The 25,446-nt window shown below is 40.1% G+C and overlaps 1 protein-coding gene across 5 annotated transcripts in view; it reads left to right on the top strand.

Annotated features, from left to right (window-relative positions):
- The window catches only part of wdfy3 (WD repeat and FYVE domain containing 3), a 145,360-nt gene that overhangs the window by 5,458 nt on the left and 114,456 nt on the right, over nucleotides 1–25,446 (top strand). For 3 of the 5 annotated variants that reach the window (XM_051950394.1, XM_051950392.1, XM_051950390.1), the window contains exons 1-2: nucleotides 5,299–5,667; nucleotides 22,592–22,802. In XM_051950394.1, the coding sequence (XP_051806354.1) occupies nucleotides 5,639–5,667; nucleotides 22,592–22,802 (240 nt within the window). In that variant the 5' untranslated portion in view covers nucleotides 5,299–5,638. Of the gene's footprint in view, nucleotides 1–5,297; nucleotides 5,668–22,591; nucleotides 22,803–25,446 lie in introns of those variants that run through there. The other 2 variants (XM_051950391.1, XM_051950393.1) reach the window with 2 other exon arrangements.

Below are 25,446 nucleotides of genomic sequence, written 5' to 3'. Positions count from 1 at the left end.
AAGATGCAGCGTCAGACGGCAGACTGAAGTTACCAGTTGTCATCCTTCCATGAGAAGAAGCAGCTCGCTCTCATAAACCACAAGAGGATAATTCTTAATTAGCCCTCGGGGGGGAATGGCCTTTGCGTCATGAGAGCCAGCACAGATATCAGCATCATCTCACTCGTAGTAGTACCCACATATAGTCTGTGTATGTGTACTAAGACTGAGCATTTAATATTTAAGAATTGAAATGGCGGTTTGAAGGTGAGGGCTAAAGCTGCAATTTAGAATTCAAGACTAAACGTTTGTGTAAATATGAAGGCCTCACACAATTACATAGACATTCATTTTAAATAAATCTGACAATAAAACACCTTATTTCACTCTTTTGAAAGTATTTTTTTGATCTCAAATCTGAGTGGAGACTAGAGGCTTCTCAGTGCATAATGGCCTAGCGAGCATTTACTACAACTTCCATGTGAGGTGTTTAGGATCTGTGTAGGAACATCCGTAATTTGTTGTGTCTTGTTAAGTAGATGTTCAACAAATGAGGTGTTTTTGGTACAATTTTGGGTACAAAGATGTGCTGAACTCAGGTGAAGTCTTACTTAAATCTTTTTTGATGCATACATTAGCAGGAATGTGTTTCAACTTGGAGTGAAAGCAGAGGAGTAATAGGATAAAGATATCTGTCCGTAAGGTAAATCAGTAATCGTGATAAATATTAGTGATTATTACAACTATAACAACTTTAGTAAATAATCAGACATTGCAGCACGTTGTTTCACTTTGATTTCATACCTGAGTGGAGACTTGAGGCTTCTCTGTGCACAGTGGCCTGGCGAGCATTTATGGTAACTTTCTTGTGAGGTGTTTAGGAAACATCCGTAAATTGTAGTGTCCTTTTTAGTAGATGTTCACCAAATGAGTTGTTTTGGTATAATTTTGTGTACAAAGATGCACTGAATTCAGAACTGAACGAGATATTTGGCAAGCGAGAATGTAGTTTAACATGAGAGTGAAAGCAGGGTTCTGTTTATTTAATTGTGAAAATAGAACAAAAATGTCCAATGGTATGCTAAATCAATTATTGTGATAATTATTTTGGCCATAATCATGCAGCCCTGATAGGATCTGTGCAGATAAAGGTCATGTAAATACAGTTACTTGTTTTCAACTTTAGTACGTTTGACATTGACGGTGCTTGTGGCGGCGACGGCTTGTGGTGGAGACGGCCTGGGGGGGCCGCGGCGGCAGCGGGGACTCCTGCTTGTGGCGGAGACGGCCCGAATATTCGGATCCACTCGTCTGGTCTCGGGTCCAAATTTTGCCTTCATTTTGTCTTCAGTTAAACTGAAGAATTCCCAAACAACGGTCTTCAGCATCTTGTCTTGTGTTTATGCAACGAAGTGAAGCGTGACGTCAGAGTCGGCAGCAACCTGGCCATTCGGGTGGCGTTTACAAACACGAACGGAGGAGCGGAGATGAACCGAACACGACGGGATGAGCTGAAGTGGGCCGAAGGGAAGAGACGAGCTCCGAATATTTTCGACATGTGTATATGTCATCGACATGCTGATCCGATCCGTGACTCTTGATCCGAGGACCAATCCGATCCGTGAGTTTAGTGATCCGTTGCACCACTAGTGCTATAAAATAGATGTTCAGAAAGTGAGCCTTCTTTTGTATAGTTTTTTTCATATTTTGCCTTTAGGAGATGCACTAAATTCTGGTGAAAATAGTTTTAAGTCTTATTTTGGCGCAAAGATTTGTACATAAGAATGAATGTAGCATAAAGGCAATGTGTCTGATCCGGAGTTTAAACAGTTGTGTCATTTGTTTGACAGTCACACTTTTAATGGGTTTCATGTGGCTACGGCCCATCACATGTTTTAAATCTATTACACGGCAAATATCGACCTGAAATTTAGCAAATTTAATTACAGCAATATCTGTCAGAAAAATCTGATATCATTATTTTTCCTTGATCTGTGTTTTTGTACTCTTTTATAACACAAATTAGATGTTTGATGACAGCAAGTTCATCCATTCTGGTTAAATATCAAAGCAATGTAGTCCAATTTTTTTAAAAAGACGTATGCTTTTTGTAGTTTATTTCTATAGTTTACAAATGTATATTAGCAAAGAGCAAGGTCTGCATTTGGTGGCATATTCCTTCATTACCATAGCTATTAGGACTCTAGTTTATTTTCAGTCAATCAGCTAAACCGGGTCAGCAAAAGGTCGGCACCCTCTTAGTAATTTGATTGAAAGAATTAAGCAGCTTTCTCTTTATTTAATTTATATACTTTAAAGTGGAGCCTTAAAATATGGAGACATTTTCAGACCTGTAGCTGTGTTGCACCTTAAAGACTGCACCAAATTTCCTTTGCTAAAAGCACCATTCACTCCTCTCTGAATAGTGTCAGTAGAAGCTGCAATGCCCAGCTGTTTGAGGAGTCGCAGAACCTTGTTTTAACAATTAAAATTAAAGAATTGCTACCATTTTTAAAGAGCCAATTCTTTAGTAACAACCAAATGAGCTATAGAAAGTCACAACATACTGAGAGATCGTCCTATTGTTGGTGTTTTCATAGCAGTGCAATGTAGAGCAATGCTAGTCTTCTGCTGTAATTAATTTGTTTTATTTATTACACCCAATAAAATCTGTGGTAGTTTGTGAATTCAAAAGCCTCAACATTTAGGAGATATATTGCGGCATTTTTGTGTTTTTTCGCCCAAAGATGATACGAATTTTGGGAATACATGGCACATGAAACCAGGGGAGTGTTTCATAGTCTGTCTGCTGTGATGATGGTGCCGTTTTATTGGACAGCGATATTTCCCCAGCTCTCTTTATAACTGTAGTATAATTGGCTGTGATTTTCTCAGACGACGCTCCAACCGGCTCTGGATGGTCCTAACTGTTGAGACTCTTGACAGCCTGAAATGTTAGGGATCGCGTGTGTGGTTCGTGAATGTTAGTGTTGATGAGAAAACCTATTTTTACTACATTATATGTGAGAATATTGGATTATGTTGTCAATTTTCCTGCACACTAAACAGAAACTAGTATTCTAAGCATTTGTTGGCACAGGAAGTCCAGTTTTACAGCTCAAATCACATCCTGACTCAAGTTACCAAGAATCCCTCAAGGTTTTCTGCCACAACAGGTCAGCTCTGGCTGCAGTTAAGCTTCTTGTGCTACATATTTTTTCACTTTCCGGTGTATATTGAGCCTTCTGGTGGTGGTATGTTAAGTATGAGATTGTATATCAGGCTTCATTCAGTGAAGTGGATGATCTGTTCCCCCCGCTGGGCTCATTTCCATACGGTCCTGCTGGAAACCACATTTCAGTAACTTCACAGAGAAGTAGAAGACTCTCTAGTTCTCACGATATTCCAGATTGTACGTCTCTCCTCTAGAAAAGGCTTTGTGAATATTTCCAGACTCGTGGTCCAGTTTTCATAGTGAGAAATGCTTTTAATCATAGCAATTAAGTAGTGCAGTAATGTGAATTTGAGTGTGGCATGCTAATTCTGGAAGACTGCCGCTAATGAATATTTTCATTCTCGGTTAGTTTGACAATTACTTTCTCGTTTGGTCTATTAAGCATCATACAAATGGTGAAAAATGTCCTTTCCCTGAGCTCAGAGGGACACTTTTATAACCAGAGATGACCAATGTACCTTCATGCTTAGAAGTTTCTACTGTTGCCATGGCAATTGATGTCAAAAATCAGTATTCAACCGCAGTGTTTTTTCTTTTTGTTTTCATAAATGCATTCCCTCAACAGTACCAAATATAAAATGAAATAACAAATGGTACTCCAACATTATTAATTATGTACCAGCAGGATTTTAGTAGTTGTCCTCAAACCAGCAGCACTGACTCTGGAACAGTCACAATTGATCATTACACAGATGAATTGAAACTGCACCAGTTAGTCTTCAGAATAGCTGAGACAAATCTGCCAAAAAAGTGGTATTACTAGCGCTGTAGTCATCCAAATACATCTTGGTCAATTGAAATCTTTCCGATTCCTCAATCAATCCATTGGTTGCAGGAAAAAGTAGCCTCTCGATTATCTCTAGATCAGCTAAATTGGCTATAGCGCATTATGCTAGCCTTATTAGCCTAAATGACGAACAGGTCGAGATAAACAGAAAGTATTTGCAGCCTATTAAATGATTTTAACCTGGTTAATTTATACTGAAATGTGAACAGACTCAAAACAGATCAGCAACCTCCTGCCCATATTCATGCGGTTCCTGAAAGTGGAACTATCTTAACTGGTTATTCCAGTACAAGAACTGTAGAGGAACGGAATACAGACAAGTTCTGCTGCTGTTTTTAGATGAGCTGCTGTGTTGCTTGCTGAGCTGTAATATTCAAATTGCTGTTTGCAAAGTTTAGTCTTGACTTGATGATTAGAATCTGTTAAGCGATAAGGCGGAAGATGAAGGACATGCAGGTCAGAAAATATACTCTCGACTAGCTGTAGTACCTGCTTCTGCCACTAGGTGAAGCCTCTTAGTGTTAAACAATATGGCGACCAAAACAAGCGGTCTCTTGAACGACTGGCAGTTCCGTGCTGGCAATCAGAGAGCATTGTGGGAGTTTAGCTAGTAGAGTTCAACCATGACAGATGCTTAATGGCTACTGATCAGAGCTTTTGTGTTGTTAGTGAGTTAAAATGTGATATTGTTGCATTACTATGAGATTATCGCTTGTTGTTTACATCAGAGGAGCTCCCAAAGTCAAAGAAAACTCATTAAGACACACTATATGCATAGTTTACTTTGTTTTTCTGATTATTTGACTAGAAATAGATAGATGCTTTATTAATCCCAAGGGAAATGAAGGCTATTGTATTTGATTTTAGGGCCGCCTACTATAACAAACTATAAAATTAGGGGTCCAGTCATGACCTAAATCCTTGGAAATGTAGACAACCGTTTCCAAAACACTTGATTTGTCTGACCAACCCAAAGCTGATCAATTTTTAATTGGTTCAAAGAGGAAAATTGTCATACTTAAAAAAAAAAAAAAAAAAAAAAAAAGGAACCAAATGGACTCCTGTACAAAACCTTCATTTTGTAAAGCTGATAGAGAACTTTCAGTCCCTTCGTAATAATGCAAAGTTAATGTGGAGTCGCTGAGCTCGGACGTACATAATGACGACTGAAATACCCGTAAGATGAAGCTTACTACCGTGCCTTCTCTTCCTCCCCCCTCTCTTCCTCTGTAAATGGTATGTTCCTGTCGGTGTTGTGGCCATAGTCGCCCTCCCCTCCTCTTCCTCCAGAGCCCTGAACACCCCACCCCGGTGTCAGGGAGGGATCAGCTGTGCCAGTCCCGGCAGACCACACACACACACACACACACACACACACACACACACACACACACACACACAGTATGCTGGCTGACGAACAAAGCCACTGGCACTGCCAATGAAGACAAGCCATGCCTCCCTGCTTCGCCTCTCCTCCTCTCTTCTCACGCTGCCGTGAGGGGAAGGCATGACACCATTGTCGTCGGCCGTCCTTATCAGAAACACACAGAATTTTTTCAGAGGGGGAGTAAGAGCGGCCGTTCGGTCTTCAGCTGATGGTGGATTATTTCTATCGGTTGTGCCGCTGATGAGTTGAGATGCTGGCGGAGCGCAGAGAGAACAGCAGGTAGGGAAAAATCAGAGCTGCTGCTGTCTCCGCGGCGACCAGCGACTTGTTTACTGCTAACTATCAAGCCCGACCTCGGTGGATTTAGCGCGTTGACTGATGTTACTGGCTGTTTTACGTGTTATTTACCATCAAAGCTTTCATTGCCACCATCGAGCAGTTAGAGATGCAACAGGGAGCTGTAACAAAATACCCCGATGTAACTGAAGGCATCATCTGCTGGATAGAAAAGAAGCAAAGCCTCGAAAGTGTTCATAGCAGCACACTACTGACTTTTTTTTTTAACATCTATTTGATTTGTTTTGTGTAATTGTTAAGCCTTTTATCTCATCCATACTTAGGAGTTGTTTGAATACAAGTACGATATTTTCCTCAGGAATGATGCCATTGATTATCAAGTTAAAATACTTGTAGCCTGTAGCACAAGTCATGACAATAACTGCTTTATCTGTAACACAATACCTTGATGTAACTAGAGGCATCATCTCCTGGATAGAAAAGAAGCAAAGGCTTGAACGTCTACATCTAACTCCATAACAAGCGCTAAAATCAGCACAGTACTGGCTATTTATTTGGTTTGTTTGGTGCTTTTTGTGCAATTTTAGGCCTTTTAACTCATTACTACATGGAAAATTTGAATATGGAGTGTCTGAGTATGTACTACTACAGAACTATCCCTGAGATATTTCCTTTAGGAGTGGTACCACTGATTATCTAGTTAAAATACTTGATGAAATTTAAAATTACAGTCCATAGTGTAAATCAGGATAGTGAATGCCTTGATGTATCTTGAGGCGTCATCTGCTGAGATTTGCTGGACATTTTTCTGGTCTATGGGAATCTTTTTGTGTAATTTTAAGTCTTTTGAGTCACTGCTACGTATTTTGATAATGAAGTTAAAATACCCTGTGGCAACTGCTGAAAGTTAAGATTACAGTTTATAGTACAAGTCATGCTAATTATTGATTTAACTGCAACACAATACCTCGATGTAACTAGAGGCATCATGTGCTGGATGGACAAGAAGCAACAGGCTATGTTTAGCTTTGTATAACAAGTGCTAAAACCAGTAAAGTACTGGAATGTTTATTTGGTTTATTTGATGCTTTTAGGCCTTTTAACTCAATACAACATGGACAATTTGAATATAGAATGTCTGAGCATGTCATGCAACAGAAACCCTGAGATATTTTCCTCAGGAGTGGTACTACTGATTATCAAGCTAAAATACTGGCTGAAATTTCAGATTACAGTCTCTAGTATAAGTGCTGATAATAACAGCTTTGTCTCTTACACAATACCCTGATGTATTTTGCAGCATCGTCTGCTGGATAGAGAAGAAGAAAAGGTTTTAAAGGGCTACTTTTAAGTCTATAAAAAGTGTTCAAATGGGCATACTGCTATTTTTTTGGGTTTATTTGATTCATTTTGTGTAATATTTAAGCCATTTAGCGCCTTCCAACATGGGAAATCTTTGATAATAGCCTGACCCAAAATGTAGGGCAACAGAACTTGTCAACTGCCGGAATTTAGGATGATAGTCTAGAGTATAAGTCCTGATAATAACAACTTATAACACAATACCCTGATGTATCTCAAAGCGTCATCTGCTGGATAGAAAAGAGTCCAAGGCTGTAAAGGGTTCCATATTGGTTTATGTAATGGGTGAAATTGGTAAACATTTTTTTCAATTTGCACCATTTTTAGCTGACTTATTGTTATGTTTTTCTACATGAATGTTTGAAATTTGCATGCGTTCAAGGGAGATTTTGAAGTTAATTTCAGAAGTTGCCCCTGTATTTAAGGTTGCAGTCTGAATTATAAGTTTTCATAGTCCTGCTGCAACTGGCTGGATGTGTTGTCAAGTTTAATATGTGTAATCTAATAATTTTCAATTGATATTTCTGAGGATTTTAGTTATGAACTTGAGATTTTACACTGTTAAATGCTTCCTTCATGGATAAAGAATAGATGAATAGGCTGGCCATGACCATTTCAAAATCAAAGATGGAGACATCGGGCGCCTTTGATGCAATACAAAAAATGAAAAAAGTAAGAGTTTATCTTGAATAGAGGAGTTTTTGACACCTCCCAAAGAGGTTTTAGTCAGCACTGAAGGAAAATGAAATAACAATTTAATAAAACAGGTCATTTTCAACCAGTTTTGTTAATTAACTCAAGCATACAAGAGAATTTTGTTCATCAAATGGTCATAAATCACAGAAAAATATCTACATTACTGTTAAATATGGTAACACAAACTCCATTACTGTACATGGACTAATCTACTTATTGCAACCCCCTAAAGATCTATTCTGAGCCAGGATAAACCCTGAATGTTTACTGTGGGGTCATTGTTCTTTGGGTTGTATTTGCAAAACGTGGACCACAAAGCCTTACTGATGATGCACCATATGTAAAAAGGCAAATATATAAAAGGAATTTTATTGTATGTTGAAAACAAAATGTGTTATATCAGTGCAACTTTAATAAAACTAATGCGATTTAGGATAAAAATTCACCTTACTTGGTTTTATGTTTTTAAATTACATAGTTTTGTCTTGTAATTCTGATTGTCGACAGGCAGCATTTTCCATTGGACCAGTTTGCTCCCATTCCATTCAGTGATATAACTGAATAATTTTAGTTTGGCAGCGTTACCCTTTGAGCCTTGGAAAAAGTGAGGCGCTCATACTGACTTTTGTGAATGAAATCGGCGTTTCTCTGAGCATTCACAAATCCCACTTCCCCCCGACGTTCACCTTTTACAGTGATAATGAAGCGAAACAGCTGGCAGAAGTGACACGGGGAGGATTTGTGATGATAGCCGAATGAAACATGTTTGGCATGAGATCATTTCCTGCCCTTCTGGCTCGTGTTACAGTCGCACAGGTCAGGCAACAACTGTTTAGCTGCTTCACTGCAGCTCTGTCTTCCTTCTTCTGTTGATTCTGTGAATAGTTTTTCCTCTGGCCGTTTGTTTCCTACAAAGACAAGTATTCACTGTATGTCACTGGTTTGCAGAGAAGAAGACAGTTTGTCAAATTGTGCCAACACTTGGCTGAGGGTTGGTGTGAATTCACCACCCTGCCTACGGAGCCGTTTCCTTTCTTCAAATTTGCATTTCACATGTTTGGGTTTTTATCTAACTCCTGTCAACCCATTTCTTCTTCTTCTTCTTTCTCCGTGGAGCTCCCCGGCTTCCACCTACCCCCCTGTTAAATTGTCAGACTGGAGACATTTCTGAGATTACATCACTTTCTCCAGAGGAACAACCACACAAACCTTTGAAGAGTCGGGCTCTTCCAGGGCATTGGCTTGCCTTCATCTCCCAGGAGTTAGCGCTAACTCCGCGAGACGTTCATTGAAGCTGGCGTCCGCTTAAAAGGGAATGCTTTTGAAAAAGGCTGGAGGGCCAAGAAAGCTGAGCTCGGTTCCCCGCTTGCATTGGAGTTGACATTCCATTGATGCCATTGACTCATTTTCTTTGTCGCAGCCAAGACAAGATGCGGTTTGATGCTGTTTTTCCTTCACAGTACTGGTTATGCCTGCAGCATAAAATGATCAGGGGTGCATGCAGTTTTGTTTTTTTTTCTTCCCTGTGTAGTACTCCTGAAAGTATCATTAGCTTGTCATTGATAATCTCTCGTCTGAGGACGACGTTTCTAATCCCTATTAAAGATGCTACCTTAATCCTCCCTGTTATGTCATTCAGGTTGATCGAGCGTACATCATGTGGTTCGCTTACATAAGTCAACTTTTTGGAAATTCAGATTCACATTAGGGCAGAGAGACGAGGCTTGCTGACAAGGTCTTGTAAAAAAATCTGTGCCAAAGACAAAGCTCCTCAATGCCGGCGTTGAAGAAAACATCAGCGTCTTGTGGAAGCTGTGCAAGGAATCTAAATCGCTTGTGCTCACAGTTTCCAGCCTCCTTTTCGGTGCATCCATTCTCCCACAACACATTTTGGATCGGCAGATAAGATGGCCTCATATCGCTGTGAAGGAAGCGCTCCGTTGCCAAAGGTGTGGGCATCCTGTTTTTCCTGGCCGCGTTTCCAGATCTGAAATGAAAAATGGATCCTCGTGTTAATCTGGAGACCGAAAATTAAAAAGCACTCCCGTTTACCAAGCTGATTTTAAGGTTTGAAAGTAATCCCTCCCCAAAAAGCAAAGACATTTCAGGAGAAATAATAATAAACATCACATTTACTACTCATGACATGGCTTCTATGCACTCTGTCCTCTTAATGTGACATCTTAGCAGGTAGGTTAGTGGAGTTAAATTAGATCAGGCAGCAATTCGATACTGTATTTTAGGTGCTCATGTTTGTCCGTTTATACCTGAACAGACAATTTTACACACTATTTGCTCTGAGCTTCAGGAAGCCAACTAAAACAAAAAACAGCTTTCAGGTAAAGACATGTTCCTCCCTGAGCTATTAGTCAAGTAAAGCCGCACCATAACAGTCATTTGTGCACTCAGATATGTTAACCACGTCTCTCAGGTTTAGTGTCACCTGAAATTAAGAGTCTAAAGCAGAAAGGGAGGCACTACCACAGCTCCAAGTCATATGTCTTAAGTCTAGACTCTGGTTTCGTGACGCTTTCTGCTTACCAAGTAGGTGGAGTGAGTTGTAATCCTGCGTTTGTCTGCAGATCGCTGCCGTTCCTTTTGTTGATTTTCCAGCTCGGCCTTATGCTGAGTCGTATGACATGTGTTTGCCTCAGTTTGTGGTCCCGGCCCTGCTGAGCTCCGGCTCCACCGTTCTCTCAGCACTCCTGTTTGCTTCAGTGACTCTCTGTTACACAGGGCTCTGTACAGCAGCGCTAACAGTCAGCATTGTTCAGAAATAATTGCTGGCTTTGATCTACGCCAAGGATACATTACAGCACAAAAATAGATGGGGCCATTTCAGCTCGAATGCGACTCAGAAAGACAATTCCAGTTTATTAAATAGAATTTTGAATTTATTGTAATTTTGCTGGGAACTTGAAACTTGTTTTTCCCCCCAAGGAGCAGTTGTGCTACAATGAGGAACTTTTTATCAAATACAAGAGGTCCTCGACCTATGACGTTTCATCGTTACGTCTTTGCCTAGAAGACGGCTTTGTTTACATTTGCCGGTTGTATGACACCTTGGATTGTGTTACATTCACTAACTGTTTGCCCTTCATTATGGCTCCCAAGCATAAGTCAGACTCTTCTGATGGCAGTGCTTCGAAGAAAAGGAAATCCATCTCCATTGAAGTGAAATTAGATATAATGAAACACTCAGGTTGTTAGAACAGTGCAGCATATTCTGTTATCTTGTTGTAAAATGACTCATACATGCATGAAAGTCGTTTGTATTCATGACTTTCCCGAAGAACTGTCAGATATCGTGATGCACGTAGTGGCTTTACATTTTCGCCGGAGTTCCGAGTTATGGCATAAACTTGTGTCGATCCGTAGGAACGGGACTCTGACGTTAGTCGTGGACCCCCTGTAGTGCGTTTTTCCTAAATAGAGGAACATGAGAAGACGTTTATGATCAACTTTTGTGAGCTAGTGATATTCATGATTAACGGTTATTTGAAAATGTAACTGACTGTAAATATTTTTACTGATAAGACAGAAAACAAAGGACACGCATGTTTTAAAATGTATTGTGCATTTGTGTAGTACCTGTTTGCTCCAACAGGTGTTGTTTCATGACACTGAAGACTGCAGTTTTTTGGTGTAGCGACTACAGGAGGTGGAAACTTGGACTACCAGCATTTCCATGTTAGCAAACAGAGAGCATTGTGGGAGTTTAGTTAGCAAAGGGCACCTTGATAAAGCCTTCTGTGATGGTTAATGACTGCTGGCTGGAGTTCATGTATTCAGAATGAGCAGAAGATGACTAGGATGACATTCCTGTGGCCCAGTGGCGTCTGTAACCTGTTTTGGTGGCTTATGTTACATAAACCGAATTTGTGTTATTGACTAATGTATTATTTATTGATGACGCTGCTGATTGTTGGTTATGAAGATAATGTGGTTTCCTAGTCTGAATGCAAAAAGTATGCTAGATTCTTCTTCAAAGTGTATTTTTTCAATGATTATGTAATTATCTGTCGTTTAAACGGCTTTAAACTCTGTAACAGTTAAAACGATATGAATCATACAGACACCGCTATGATAGAGCTGGTCTTCTTTGTACTAGATGCCAGAAAATGTCTGCCCTCTCTATTAACACAAAGGTCCGGTATCTTTTGTTAGCATGTTGTCTGGTTTATCCAGCGGTCCACAGCAGATCTGGCATCAAATTGCTCCACTGAAGGCCCCTCCGAGCTGATCTTTATCAGGTCTTAAGTTGCCGACACTCCAAGGCGGCGACTTGTTGAAGGCCTTTTTCGTTCCCATCCTCCCCCTCTTCCTCCCACTGAGGGTAAATCAGTCACCCTTGTGGAGGGTCACTTAATCAAGGTGTAGGATAGAAATACACTGCCACTGGCTTTTCAAAACTGGCGCTACATGCTATTTGGAAGGTAAAATGAAGGCAAACCTTCTTACAGACAGTACTGTTTAAATATGCAGCACAGCTTATAGAGTTCATGTTTGGTTTTAACCAACCTTAATTATTTCTGTTGTGAACGTAGTTTCTTTTCTCTTACAGGAACGCTTTCTTTCACTTCAACCTCCAGAAACGTGTTAGCTGACATGATTACACCTTAATAAGCTTCTAATATTGTAGTTAATAGTAATGTGATGTTAGAAGAAGGGTTTCTTTATTTCACGCAATATTCTAAACTTCTAAATCATCTAAATTTATCAGCGCCAGAGACTAAAAACAAAAACACATTTTCAACTTTCATCAAACTCAACATATGTGACAAGCATTTCCATCATAAATAGTAACCAAAACTATAATTTAATCATGACAGTTTATCAAAATCTGTTAATTCTATAGTGCAAACTGTTTGACACAGTAGAAATAAATAAATTCTGCGCTCCTCAATAACACTGAGAAGACATGATTTACTCAGTTGCAGCCAACAGACATGTCGTGAAAATTCAAGGAAAATGTTGGTTCCAGGTTTTTTCTGCAATTGTGAAATTATTTTCAAAACTTTCACTTTTTCCTGTTCATATGGCTTCTGGAACTCTAAATTCTTTGAGTCCTCTTTACTCTTTTACTGTGGTTGTTTCGTTTCCATAGAGGTGCAGGACTTTATATTGCAGACTAAAATGAGCCAACAGTGAGTAAAAATGTGACGGGAAAAGAAACAGCTTGGAGATCAGGGTTAAAACATAGCAGGAAACCCTCAGAATTAAAATGTAAAATAACAAAATTGTCCTTTCAGTTGGGATATGCCTGATATGACACCAAGTATGTCTTATTTGGAGTCAGTAGAAGACAGTTTTTGACTATTTGATTGAATAAATCTCATTGTCAGCGCACTTGGATGACATTCCTGGCAGAGTACAGGTACATCAGTGTCAGATACAGTTTCACCAGGTCTTAGTGAGCGACACCCAATGGGACAGTCCATATCTCTAAAGAAGCATTCACCAGTTTCCGTCAGTCCTGTTCTTGTTTTCTTTTTTCACAGTAAATCTTGCAGCTTTAAACAGTGACTCAGGAACCTGGCTCATTGCTCTGGATATTTTTAAACCCGGCTCAGACCGACCACTTCTGCTTCTGGATTCCCGGTTTCTGACGTCCGGCAAGATTTTCTTCTTGACCAGCAGCTTTTCTACCGACTTGTCTGTGGCTCAGCACGAGTTTCCATTTTAGCCAGCAGCTGAAGCCGGGCTTTTCTGCTGATGCAGCCGAGACCACATCGTGATCTCCTGGTAACCCCGCTGCTGCTGTGCTGGCTCGGCCAAATGCACTGTGGATGCACTGCGGCTTTTTCCCAAAGCCTCGGCCACCTTTAAATGTGCCTCGTGGGTCTGGGACTGCCAGAGGTCTGCCCATCCATCCTGTGGAGGATTCAGCTTGTTTTATTTATGATAAGGGCTGGCTTGTGGGTTGATGAATGGTATTAGTGAGAGGCAATGACCAAAAATAAAATGAGTGTCATCACAGAAAGGGGAAGCATGTTTGCAGTGCTCAGAATAAGCCTCTTATCTCATCAGCGTTATGGCAGATCATAAAAATAATCTACCTTTACCTCCATAAATATAAGACAAACAACAACAGCTACAAGTTACTGAGCTTCAATGAGCCACCAAATTATATTGTATATAGATAATAACACGGTCCTAAAATATGAACACAAATAGGAAAAGTACACGCATAAAATGTGCATTGTTCTAAGAGCAATAGAAGCTTAAGAACATAGTGTAATTAATATTAATGGAGTTTTATTAGTGTTATTGTAGTTATTGCACATTGTTGACTGTTCAGTGAGTGAAGTGTGACGAATTTGTGTGATTTTACAGCAACAAGTGCACAAAATATTTTCATTTCTTGTTCCTGACTAATAGAAAATGGCTCAGTTTTGTTCTTTAAAGAATCTGATTCTTAACCAAAATAATTTCTTTCCAAGTCAGCTTTTGCTGTCTTTGCTATGATATCGCTAACAACGTAGCTGTGTTGTGGCTTTCCGCCAGTTACGACCATTCGTAGGAGATTACAGATGGAGATTACAGATTTCCATTTCAGTTACTTATCCAGTGTTATTGTCAGAATGACGTTGGTAAGTTAGCAAAAAAGCTAAACGAATGATGGATGGTTTCAACAGCGGCAAGTGTTGTCATTATTTTGAGTTTGTCTCTGTCAGAGATGCAAGCTGTCTGTAAAATGCTCCCTGCAGCATGACATCCTCTTTACTCTAGCTTCTAATACAACAACAACGTGAGACAGTGAAGTAAGCAGAGACGCTACCTGTTTCCTCGGATGACTCACCCTCATTAAATGCATTATAGAGGAAAATATCTACGAAGAGAAATGTCAAGCTGCCACAGAGGAAGACGCTAGGAGAGAGGAGCTAATTTTAAGGCCTCAATCTGAGAAGTGGACTTTTCCTGACTGAGATTACAGGACAAATAAGGTTGCATCACACACGAGACGAAACCTCACGGATATTCCTCCTTCTTTTGTTCGACACGCACAAACTACAAGACTGTTAGATGCCTCACAGTGCAGTATATGATTAAGATAATGGAGTCAGAAGGAGGGAAACTGATGGAAACAGAATGGAGACTGTGGAGCAACCAACTGCTGTGATGCTAATAGTATTTTGCAGTGTGGGAAAAAGCAAAAATCACAAGGCTATAACTAGTGTGGATGAGAAGTTAAGTTGGGGAGATGTGGTCAACTAGGGTTATTTGTTCTTCAGAAAGACCTGAAGGTGACATTTTACCTATTAGTTGTGCTGTCTGAGGCTAAGGTTAGCCTCAAGGGCTACAATGTTGAGCGCTGTTTGGTAGCAACAGTCACTGCTCTGTTAGCTTAAATGCTAATTGCAGTTATCTAGATATTAAGTTCTATATATCAGACATGTTTATCAGGATTTAGCCGCAGTAAGTTTTCACACATTACAAGATAAATACCAAAAAAAAAAGACATTTCTCCTTGTCAGTCAAACTGAAATGAATAGAAATCAGCCCAAAAGTCTCACCAGAGCTGACGTCTGGACAGCTAACAACAAAAGCTTTTATAGTTTCCGTCACTTTATAGTAAATTTTGAGTAAAACAGCGAATTACTTTTGCTACTAAATCATACAAAAGTAATGTTCAGACTTTTTAAAAGGAGGAATAAGTAAAAAGGAACATATTTCCTGAGTAACTCAATAAAGGCAACAAATACATTTTTCATTATTTGCTGACACAGAAACACCAGGATCCAGTGTTGCTATTCCCCTCCACATGCATATTATGCCCTTGATCTGTCCCATAATAAAATTGCAGATTCTTTTCCTTTCGCCCTCAAACCTTCTCGTTGAATTTCAATTTTACTTTAAAGCATCTCTCAGCTGTCAGACCTTGTGACTCTGTGAAAGGACTTGATGTTCTGCAGGCATCCCCTCTTAGAAACGAGTGAAAGTGAAGCAGTAGCATATTCTTTATAGTACAATAGAGGTGAATTGTACCCTTGGATTTCATTTCTTTTGTCTTTTATGCTTTTTATTGCTATAAAAATGGAATTTATCCCTTCAGAAATCTCGGTAAAATGCGGTAAAAAATGTGCCTGTGATGATTTATTTAGCCTGTCACTGGAAACAAAAGTCCAGTGTCAAACGTTCACCAAACTTTATCAGTCTGTGCAGCAGGCAGCGGTATAATTTGGTTGTTTTTCGAGGGATATACTGTAAACTGTAGGATTGTTCTTATACCTTATCTCAGGCGGGCAGGGCTGGCGGTTAGTTAGAGCTGAATTGTGCTGTATATCGCTGCCAACACAGGCTGTATTGTAAATGTCAGATCTGGAGCCTTTCAGGTCTCGTCTTGTTTGATCTCCATCACGTGTACGTAAAAATTAACAAGTCCTACCTGGTGATTTTCTTTCACGCGAAGGAAAAGAAGCAGCATTTGTCATTGTCTTTGATTTCTTGCTTTTGTGTGCGTTGCGGTTGATTGATATTTCAGACATCAGACTTGTTATTTTTCCGCTTACAATTCTAACTAAATCACTCCTGATGCAGTGAGTGTTTGCATTCTCCGTGCGGAAACAAACGCATGCTAAAAATGTTTGTAGGCACTCACGGACACTTGTCAGGCGCTTGAGATAAAAAGTGTACCAAATGTCGGGATGTAAGTACGCAATAGCAGTTTGAGTGCGGGTTCACGCCGAGGGCAGGCCCGCTGTGTGGGCAAAACGAGTTACCGAAGCCCTCGGTCTTGGGTGATTTCATGAGTGCCACAGATGCCACTTCCCTGTAAATCAGAATAACACTCAGAAGCTCCTTTCCAGCTTGTCCGTCTCTTCCATTATGCCGCTCTTCACGGTCTTTGGCGTCTTTCATGACGGTCCGTAAAGGAACGAGAGCAGAAAGTAGATGTGGGCTGTTCAAGATGCCCGTCACGGCGAAGCAGGCCTTGAACAAGAAAAGCGGTGAATAGAGGGCAGACCGGTGGGAACACATAATCTGCCCACTTAGCCCTTACAGTCATAGCGCTGCATCGGTGGAGAAGCCAAAATTCGGATCCGTTGGTGGTATCAGGAGAAAGGTCATGAAGCAATCGAATTAGAGTTTTTCTCTCCTTTCTGCGGCGTGATATTGCTCTGTACATATTGTGTATAAAATGAGATTAGCGACTGGAGAAAAGCTCGGAGATTAGAGATGTTTTCCCCTCTAATCTGACAGTTAATTTCCAAATCTCAGCTGCAAATATATTTGTGTATGGAGTGACTCATTTGCAGCGCATGATGTTAATTGGAAATGCACATTTTAGCTGGAAAAAACAGAAATCCGAGTACAAAAACAGAGCACTGTCGGGTTGTTGTTTATCATACGGAGAGCAAACAGCAAGGAGGAGCATCCGCGGTCACATTATTCGAAATCAGCTGTTCCTGGCATGCGGCCAACGCTACAATCTACTTCAAAAATACACTAATATCTCCGTCGCACCAACACTCCTGATGTCACAACAATGGAATCAAATTTAAATGCAGCCAACAGACGGAGGAGCTTGCCAAGAGTGAATTAGCCCGCTCATGGGGGCTCTTACTCCAAGGCTGCCTGGATGGAATTCAGATTCATGTAGGAATCACAAAAGTGGCAGTGGAGATGGAATGAAAAATACTTTACCCGGTCCTTTTAAGGAGGTACACTGAGGTTCCATTTAGACCAGGACGTAGGAGAGCAGAACGCTGACCTGCAGTTAGGCTGGTATGTGTCAAGGAGAGCGGTGCTTTGTGTGATTTGAAGCAGAGTGGTCCTTAAGCTCAGTTAAAGTGGGGCACCTTTCATTCCAGTTTCAGACCAACTAGGACGTCTTTTAGGTTAGCAGCCAGGAATATTTTAGGAGAAAATTTCCTGGTACGGTTTAAGGCAAAATAACACTTTGCGAATCCGTTTCATGAGACGGAATACATTCATTAGCGACATTTTGGTGCACCAGATAATGTGTTTTTGCAGGCTAGATAGTGTGTGTGGAAACAGAAATTACCCACAATACACATGAAGCCTATGTTTTAATTCAAAAATATTTGAATCATACCAATAATATAATAATATATATACAAACATGTACTAAGTGAAGTGTGATGATGGTTGACATGTTTTTTGGTGGAGAAATGTGCAACTTTTCCTTCCACACTTGGGGAACGACAGCTTCTATCCCAAACTGAATCAAGCACTAGTTCATGCTGTTTCTGTAGCAGCTTTGTGTTAACAGGAGCACATGTTGAAATTAAAAAACACAAATACGTACAGCATAATATTAGATGAGAGTATCTGGTTTGGAATCATATCAGAGCAGTAACTTGGAAAACTGTGACTGACATCATAATTGTGGAAAAAATTACTTAAAAATGCCAAAATACATTTGTTAACGAGATTTTGGTGTACCAAATAATGTGATTTTGCAGGTTAGACATTTTGCGTGAAACTGTTGGACAAAGAAATTACACATAATGCACATTTAGGTTCATTTTTTAAATGAAAAAATATTTCAATTATACAGATATATAAATACTGATGTACTAAGTGAAGTTTAATGATGGTTACCATGTATTTTTTTCCATCCAGATGTACAGCTGTTGCCTTCTGCACTCGGGGAACGACGACTTTTATCCCAAACTGAATCCAACACTAGCTTACTAGAAGTACCGACTGGGCCGCATATGGGTTTATCCTGTTTCTTTAGCAGCATTGTGCTAACAGGGCAAATACTGACATTAAAAAGTACAAATAAACTTAAAAAACACTTCAGAGAGAAGATGAGCATTTGGGAACCTGAGTGAAGCGAAACTATAGAGTTTTTAGAGCCAACTTGTCATTTAAGCCTTCGAGGCTGACAAATGAATGCAGTTCTTCAAATGGCCACTTGAGGTTGATTCCAAAAGTGAGCTGATCTTATAGACTTTCATGTTAAAATGTCCAACTTTACAATAAAAATAAACATATTTACAACCTGTCATATAAAACAGTTGTGGTCTCTATTGGTAATTTGCTCATATATGACAACTGTTCAGGGGTTTGATTTTTATACAACTCACCTGTTTAAATTGTATTAGGACTTAAATTTATAGTGATCTTTGGATTATTATTATTCTTGTCAGATTAGCCAGGAGTTGAGATATTGGTGAAGTCATAGAGGGTTCATCCACCTTTTATATCATTGTTTTACTGAAAGAGGCACTTTAAAATTAAATTTCAGCTTAGACTCTGTTGGCTGGTGTAGTAATATTCTCTTTAAAGCCTTTTTTTGTATGATTCATTGGCTGCAGGGACAAAGTTTGGTGGCAACTGTAGAGCTAGTATAGTAGCTGGTTAATTTTACTAGCTGTCAGGAAAGTTTTATTTTGGTACTGTAGCTAATGGTCACTGCCACCTTTATCAAATTCTAGAAATTACCGCAGAGACAGTGTTAACCAAGGCTGACTTTAAGCTAACCTTGCTGATGATGCTTTTTTGGATGCACTGTAGCCCATAAAATAGCTATAAAAGTCAGTGTTGTGTTTGAATGTATCATTTTATGCTTTATGCTTATGGAAGTCAGGTTGTGATGTGTCATTGCAGTGAGCAATTAAAATTGGCTTCAAAAAGCTCTTTTTTTTTCTTTTTTTTTTTTACTATACTTCTCTACGATTGCTAGCTTTTAGTTTTAGAGATAAACTGCTGGGTCTGTTATTTTTATTTTTCTGAAGTGAGGGTAATCCACTGTGAGGAGTACTGTGGGAAAAGCAGGGATTGCACAATAGACTGTCATGTCCACTCACTCTTCATGGGTTTGCTGAGTTTCTTGGTGAACTGAGACTGAACTGTTGCAGTTTTTTTTAGCTGCAGTTCAACTCGGTACTGGTCTGCAAGCCGACGAATGCATCAAGGATGTGCTCATTGCTGTAATCTGTGTTTACACTCTATACCTGATGTAACATGTAAAGGAGCTCCAGTTGGTTTATAAAAGAGTCTTGCACAAAAGAGCAATTTAGGACAAGCAAATCCTTTTGAGCTGCATGTGATTTCAAAAGTGGAACGGTGTTTTCAAGGGTCAGAACAGTTGTGTTGTCATTTTAGGTGTACACTAGTTTATTTGAAAAGATTTTGTATGGTGGAGAAATGCTAGGAAAGGAAACAAGAGCTGACACAAGAGGTCCAGCTTTGTATTTTTCTCTTTTTCTCCAGCATCCTGAGAGATCCGTGAATGATGTTACCGTCAGTGCGATCGCTCAAAAGCAAGCTTTTATTTGTGGTTGATGAGTAGTTTGGTTGCACTCTTCCAAGCTGTTGATTCCGTTTATATCGCCGGATGTTTATCTGCGTTGTATGTAGGCTTTGCAGTTCTGTGGAATCTCCTAGCAACCGTCTGAAATAGTCTGGAGAGTGGCTGACATGCGGAACAAATGGCTAAAGATATGTATATCAACCGTGCTCAGGGGAAAAGAGATGCAAAATTCTTATCAGTCACGGATGTTGATGCGTTTGTGTCTCTGTCACCTTACAGCTCTAGTAACCTGAACTAGCAGTACAATCTGTGGCCTGAAATGTGTCACATCTGCTAATCTGAGCAAACGGTTCTTTGATTTATTTGGCGGCCTTTGGAGCAGCAAGCTGCTGTATATTTAAAACCAAACATGACAGTTTGATTATACGACAAGTACTGATTGAAGTTATCCAAAGTTGTTTAAATGAATCCACTGGACTTAAAGTTCCTTGAAGACGTTTCACCTCTCATCCAAGAGGCTTCTTCAGTTCTTGGGAGGACAGATGGTTTGAGAGAGGAGTGAAAGAAGCCATCCATGTCAAAGTAGAGAAGCCATCTCTGAACAGGGGTAGTGGTCTGCGACATCATCTTTCGCCAATTTACATCAGGTCTTTTCAAAACTCCCCAAAAGAACTACTCAGCAGACTCATGCTAATGACCATTATTAGCACACGAGGGCTCAGTGACATCTGTGCATTTCAGCGACCCCCACCGATTGAATCGTTGAGTAGTCAGACGAGTTTTGGTATTGATTGTTGGAATAATAGCTCTGAACACACCTCACAGAGGTTTAAAAAGCTGAGGCAACACCAACCACCACCAGAACTGAAGAGGCCTCTTGGATGAGAGGTGAAACGATTTTGATTTAAACAACTTTGGATAACCATGACCTGGATGAATGAGAACCTACACAGACATCCGATTGAAGTTTCACACCAGCGTGCGGTGGCGGCTGAGACAGTACGAATATTCGGAGCCGTTCGTCTGGTCTCCCGGGTCCACATTTTGCCCTCGTTTAGTCTTTAGTTAAACTGAAGAATTCAGAAAACACCGGTCTTCAGCATCTTGTCTTGTGTTTATGCAATGAATATTCGGCCGTGTTCTTCGGCTCATTTTGGCTCCTCCATTCGTGTTTGTAAACACCACCCGAATGGCTGAGTGGCTGCCGACTCTGAAGGCACGCTTCGCTTCGTTGCATAAACACAAGACAAGATGCTGAAGACCAGTGTATTCTGAATTCTTCAGTTTAACTAAAGAATAAACGAGGGCAAAATGTGGACCCGGGAGACCAGACGAACGGATCCGAGACCAGACGAAACACCCAGGTCTAATATTTAGCATTTTTTTAGGTGTCAATATCACTATTTTTGATAGCATGACTTTCTGGATAGCACAAGTCCTGTGTTGGCCAGCAGAGAGAATTGTAGGGGTTTAACTAGCGGCTGGCCACCATGACAAAGACTTCTGTAGTGGTGAATGGTTTCCAGTCAAAGCTCACTTACTCAAGGCAAGCTGGAATCTACTAAAACAGCTTTTCGTTCGCTGATGGACTAAGGTAGCCAAGTGGTTTTACAGCTATTTTCACCTGTCTGTGGATAGTGGGAGTTTAGCTAGCAACGGGCCACTATGACAAAGACTTCTGTGGCGGTTAATGGTTTCTAGTCACAGCTCACACATTCAAGACTGGCCGGAGACTACAAAGACTAACTTCTTGTTAGCTGTGAGGCTAATGTAGCCACACTGTTTAACTGTCTGTGGATAGTGGGATTTTAGCTAGCATTGGGCCACCATGACAGAGACTTCAGTGGCAGTTAGTGACTTATGGCTAGAGCTCAAATTTGCAAGACAACCCAGAGTCAAGTAGGACAACGCTCCAATTGTCAAATGGCCATTTTTACTGCAAAAATCACACATCCATCCATGATTAATGGAAACATATAGAGTAGTGTGCACTGTGGTTTATTCACATTAATGATTAATTGAAGAACATTAATTCAACTTTGCATTGTTAGTAAAGCATAAAGAAACAAGTGCTTCTCATCTTTTAAAATGATAGCATCAAGATTTTTATTTTACTTCAGATCTGTGTCAGTTACAAACATTACCTCCTCTGGTCTGCTGTAGTATTACTAATTATTATGAAGCCTAAATATACCTTGTCTATTGACCACTAGTTGTTTTTTTGGACCCAGACCAATGTATTTTTTGGTACTTCGAGCAAATATGGATGTTTTTCTACAAATCCCTAGTTATTTTCTCGAAAGAAATCAGACTTCTAAAATGTTAAATGATCCTTTAAGACAACCAAACACACTACATTAACTTATCCCAATGTTGTGCTGTCTGAAATTGACAATTTTTATTTATATGACAGAGACTGACTAGTGAAGAACCACACAGAAAAACAAATCTTATCAAATGTAAATCACAGTCTTTCATTGTTTGACTGTTTTTGACACTCAGTTGTGCAAAGAAGTTGGAATCAAAATGCTTCAAGGTTCACAATTCAGCCCAACGGCATGTTTAAGTACCGAGTTAAGGTGAAAAGTAACTTAAACCTTCTGTTTGTGTTTTCTGCAGGGCTGCCTTTGCCCTGACAAAGCCGCTCAAGATGAACATGGTGAAAAGGATAATGGGGCGGCCGAGGCAGGAGGAGTGCAGCCCCCAGGACAACGCCCTGGGCCTGATGCACCTGCGACGCCTCTTCTCTGAGCTGTGCCACCCTCCTCGACACATGACCCAGAAGGAGCAGGAGGAGAAGCTCTACATGATGCTTCCTGTATTTAACAGGGTGAGTCTCAGCGGGGTGGAGGGAGGAGCTGGAGCCGGTTCAGACACAGCCGGATGAATAATACAAAAGCAGGTGTCAGCGCGTACAGCCACTCTGATTCGACACTTCACGGCAGCGTGTTTAATTTGGGTTCGGTGATGTATGAAGCCGACATTCAGACCTGCTGTTTCGTGCACATGTAGTTTTTCAGAAACATCAGTTAGTGTCAGGTGAGCCGCCGGACTCCCGGTGCCTCCTCCATCACTCCTACAACACCTCTTTCATCGTGCACGTAATAGACACAACGGACTGATTGATGTGTTGAGATGTCACCTGGGGACTTTTAGGGATTCAGATCTGGCGGTTAAAAGCTTGTTTTCATACACACCTGGCTAGAAATGTCACAGATTCTGTTTCAACAACCTGCAGTTAAAGCTGATGGAAATAAGCCTGTTTCCTTGTTCAAGTGTGTTGACTTAAACGGTGAATTTAAGCTAAACAAAGCACAATGAGATGCATGTTTTCAGTGTACCTGAGACACATGCACTACCAGTGAAAAGTTTGGACATACCTTCTCATTCACTGCTTTTTACTTATTTGTATTATTTTATATATTGTAGATTAATGCTGGAGGTTAACACTTTTTTTTGATGACTTAATTCCACATGTATTCTTTTATAGTTTTGATGTCTTCAGTGTTAATCTACAATGTAGAAAATAACTAAATGAAAACCGCTGGATGAGAAGGTGTGTCCAAACTTCTGACTGATAGTTTACTTTTTCTCTACTAAATAATACATCTTTAATGCCAGCAGTTCTTGTACTGACTCTGAATTTAATCTTGACGGTGATGCTGGAGATGTCCACACCTGGTTGACAAAGTGAACGTTGTCTAATGCACAGCTGGCAGGCAGGTGTGTAGGAGAATAAAGACACACTGTCAGCGCTAAGGTTATTACTCTGCCAATGAGGCGGAGTCTTGGTGGAGTTATGTGATGATTGATGTTTGTCTGTCTGTCTGTTTGTCTGTTAGCAACATCACTCAAAAACAGACTTGGATGAAATTTTCAGGGAAGATCAGAAAAGACACAAGGACCAAGTGATTAGATTTTGGCAGTGATGCGGCTCATAGTCTGGATCCACGGATTTGTTAAAGATTTCTGTATCATTGTGAGATAGCGGCACGGCGTCACTGTAACCATGACAACAAGTGAACACTACATCAGCTGCCTGCTGACGATCACATGATTATGATCCTACTACAAATCCACCACTGAGGACTTATCAGGACTTATCCATCAGAAATGATATGAGCCTGTGCTCGGCGTACGGTCACGTTGTTTGTGGGTACATTTGTATTAAATGGACACATTCTGTGGTGCCGTGATGTCTCCCACAATTTTTTCAAGATTGCAGCCGTCAGAAATGATACGACTGAGCAGCCTTGACTGAGTTCTGCGCTCTCCGAGTGCCACTGTCAGGCTTTAAACTCTACTAAACTCAGTAAAAACCTGTCCAGGTGTGAACATATTAATCAGTCAACCTGGACACTAAAGCCCCAAAGCACTCACAGTATCATAGGTTTTTATTGAGGTTTTTTCCCCGTTAAAAGGGTGTTTTTCTTGCCACTGTCACCTTTGGGCTTGCTCTGGGGGTCAGGCATATAGGTTCTGTAAAGCGTCTTGAGATAATTTGACTGTAATTGGCGCTATCTAAATGAAACTGAACGGTATTGAAAAAACATCTTGTGAGCCAATTAGTTTACAAATGTGAACCGAAACCACAAACACCTGAGACAGCAGTCTTTGTCAATGACTGACTAAATATATCAGAATGTAGTTTAAGCCTAAAGAAACTTGATGAGCACTCAAAAACATTTTTGTAGAAAATGGCTCACATCAAGAACTAGAGTTGATCACTTACTGGAGCATGTTAACCACAGTTGTGATTGTAAAAGTCTTTTAATTGCTTTGTGGCACATACACATGATAAACCGTATCCGAATAATGTCAGCTATAGTGTAATTTGTATTTAATTACTGCTGCAGGTCACCTAAATCTTTAAAATGCCAAAATATACTGAAATACATCTAATAAAAGGCCCGAGATCCCAACATATCATCCAATCCAAAATCTGAAGTATGCAACGTAGATATACACTGAAAAGCTGTTGTCATGTTTCTGATAAATTTTATTACTAAACGATACGCAGAAAAACAGATTGCATTTATCATGACAGATTGCGATTACAACTATAGACCCATGATTTAGTTTGCTTTTTTATAATGATATTTTGTGACACGTTTTACCTTTTACAAAAAAATGCAGCCCCTGCAATGCATTGTAGATATTACACTTGGGCATTTTGCAGTTTTAAAGATATTTCCATTAACTGTTCATCCACTACAGATGATTAAAATAACAAATTTCTAACAAAAACCTCACTGGCTGGTTTAATAAAGTAGAATAATTTTAGCTCTAAATATAATAATCCAGGACACGAGACGTAGACAGATGATAACCTGTTTGTTTGAAGGGAATGTTCTGTGTGTGAATCGTCTCAGTCTTCAAACAGAGCTGTGCATGGAAACATATTGCAAGTAAATGCGATGAAATCCAAATATTTATGCTTGCAAAGGGAAGAAGGAAGTGTTGCATGGCTCTGA

Source organism: Acanthochromis polyacanthus, chromosome 7, assembly GCF_021347895.1.
Source record: "Acanthochromis polyacanthus isolate Apoly-LR-REF ecotype Palm Island chromosome 7, KAUST_Apoly_ChrSc, whole genome shotgun sequence".
Classification (NCBI taxonomy): domain Eukaryota; kingdom Metazoa; phylum Chordata; class Actinopteri; family Pomacentridae; genus Acanthochromis; species Acanthochromis polyacanthus.
This window is presented reverse-complemented; position numbering and strand designations above follow the sequence as displayed.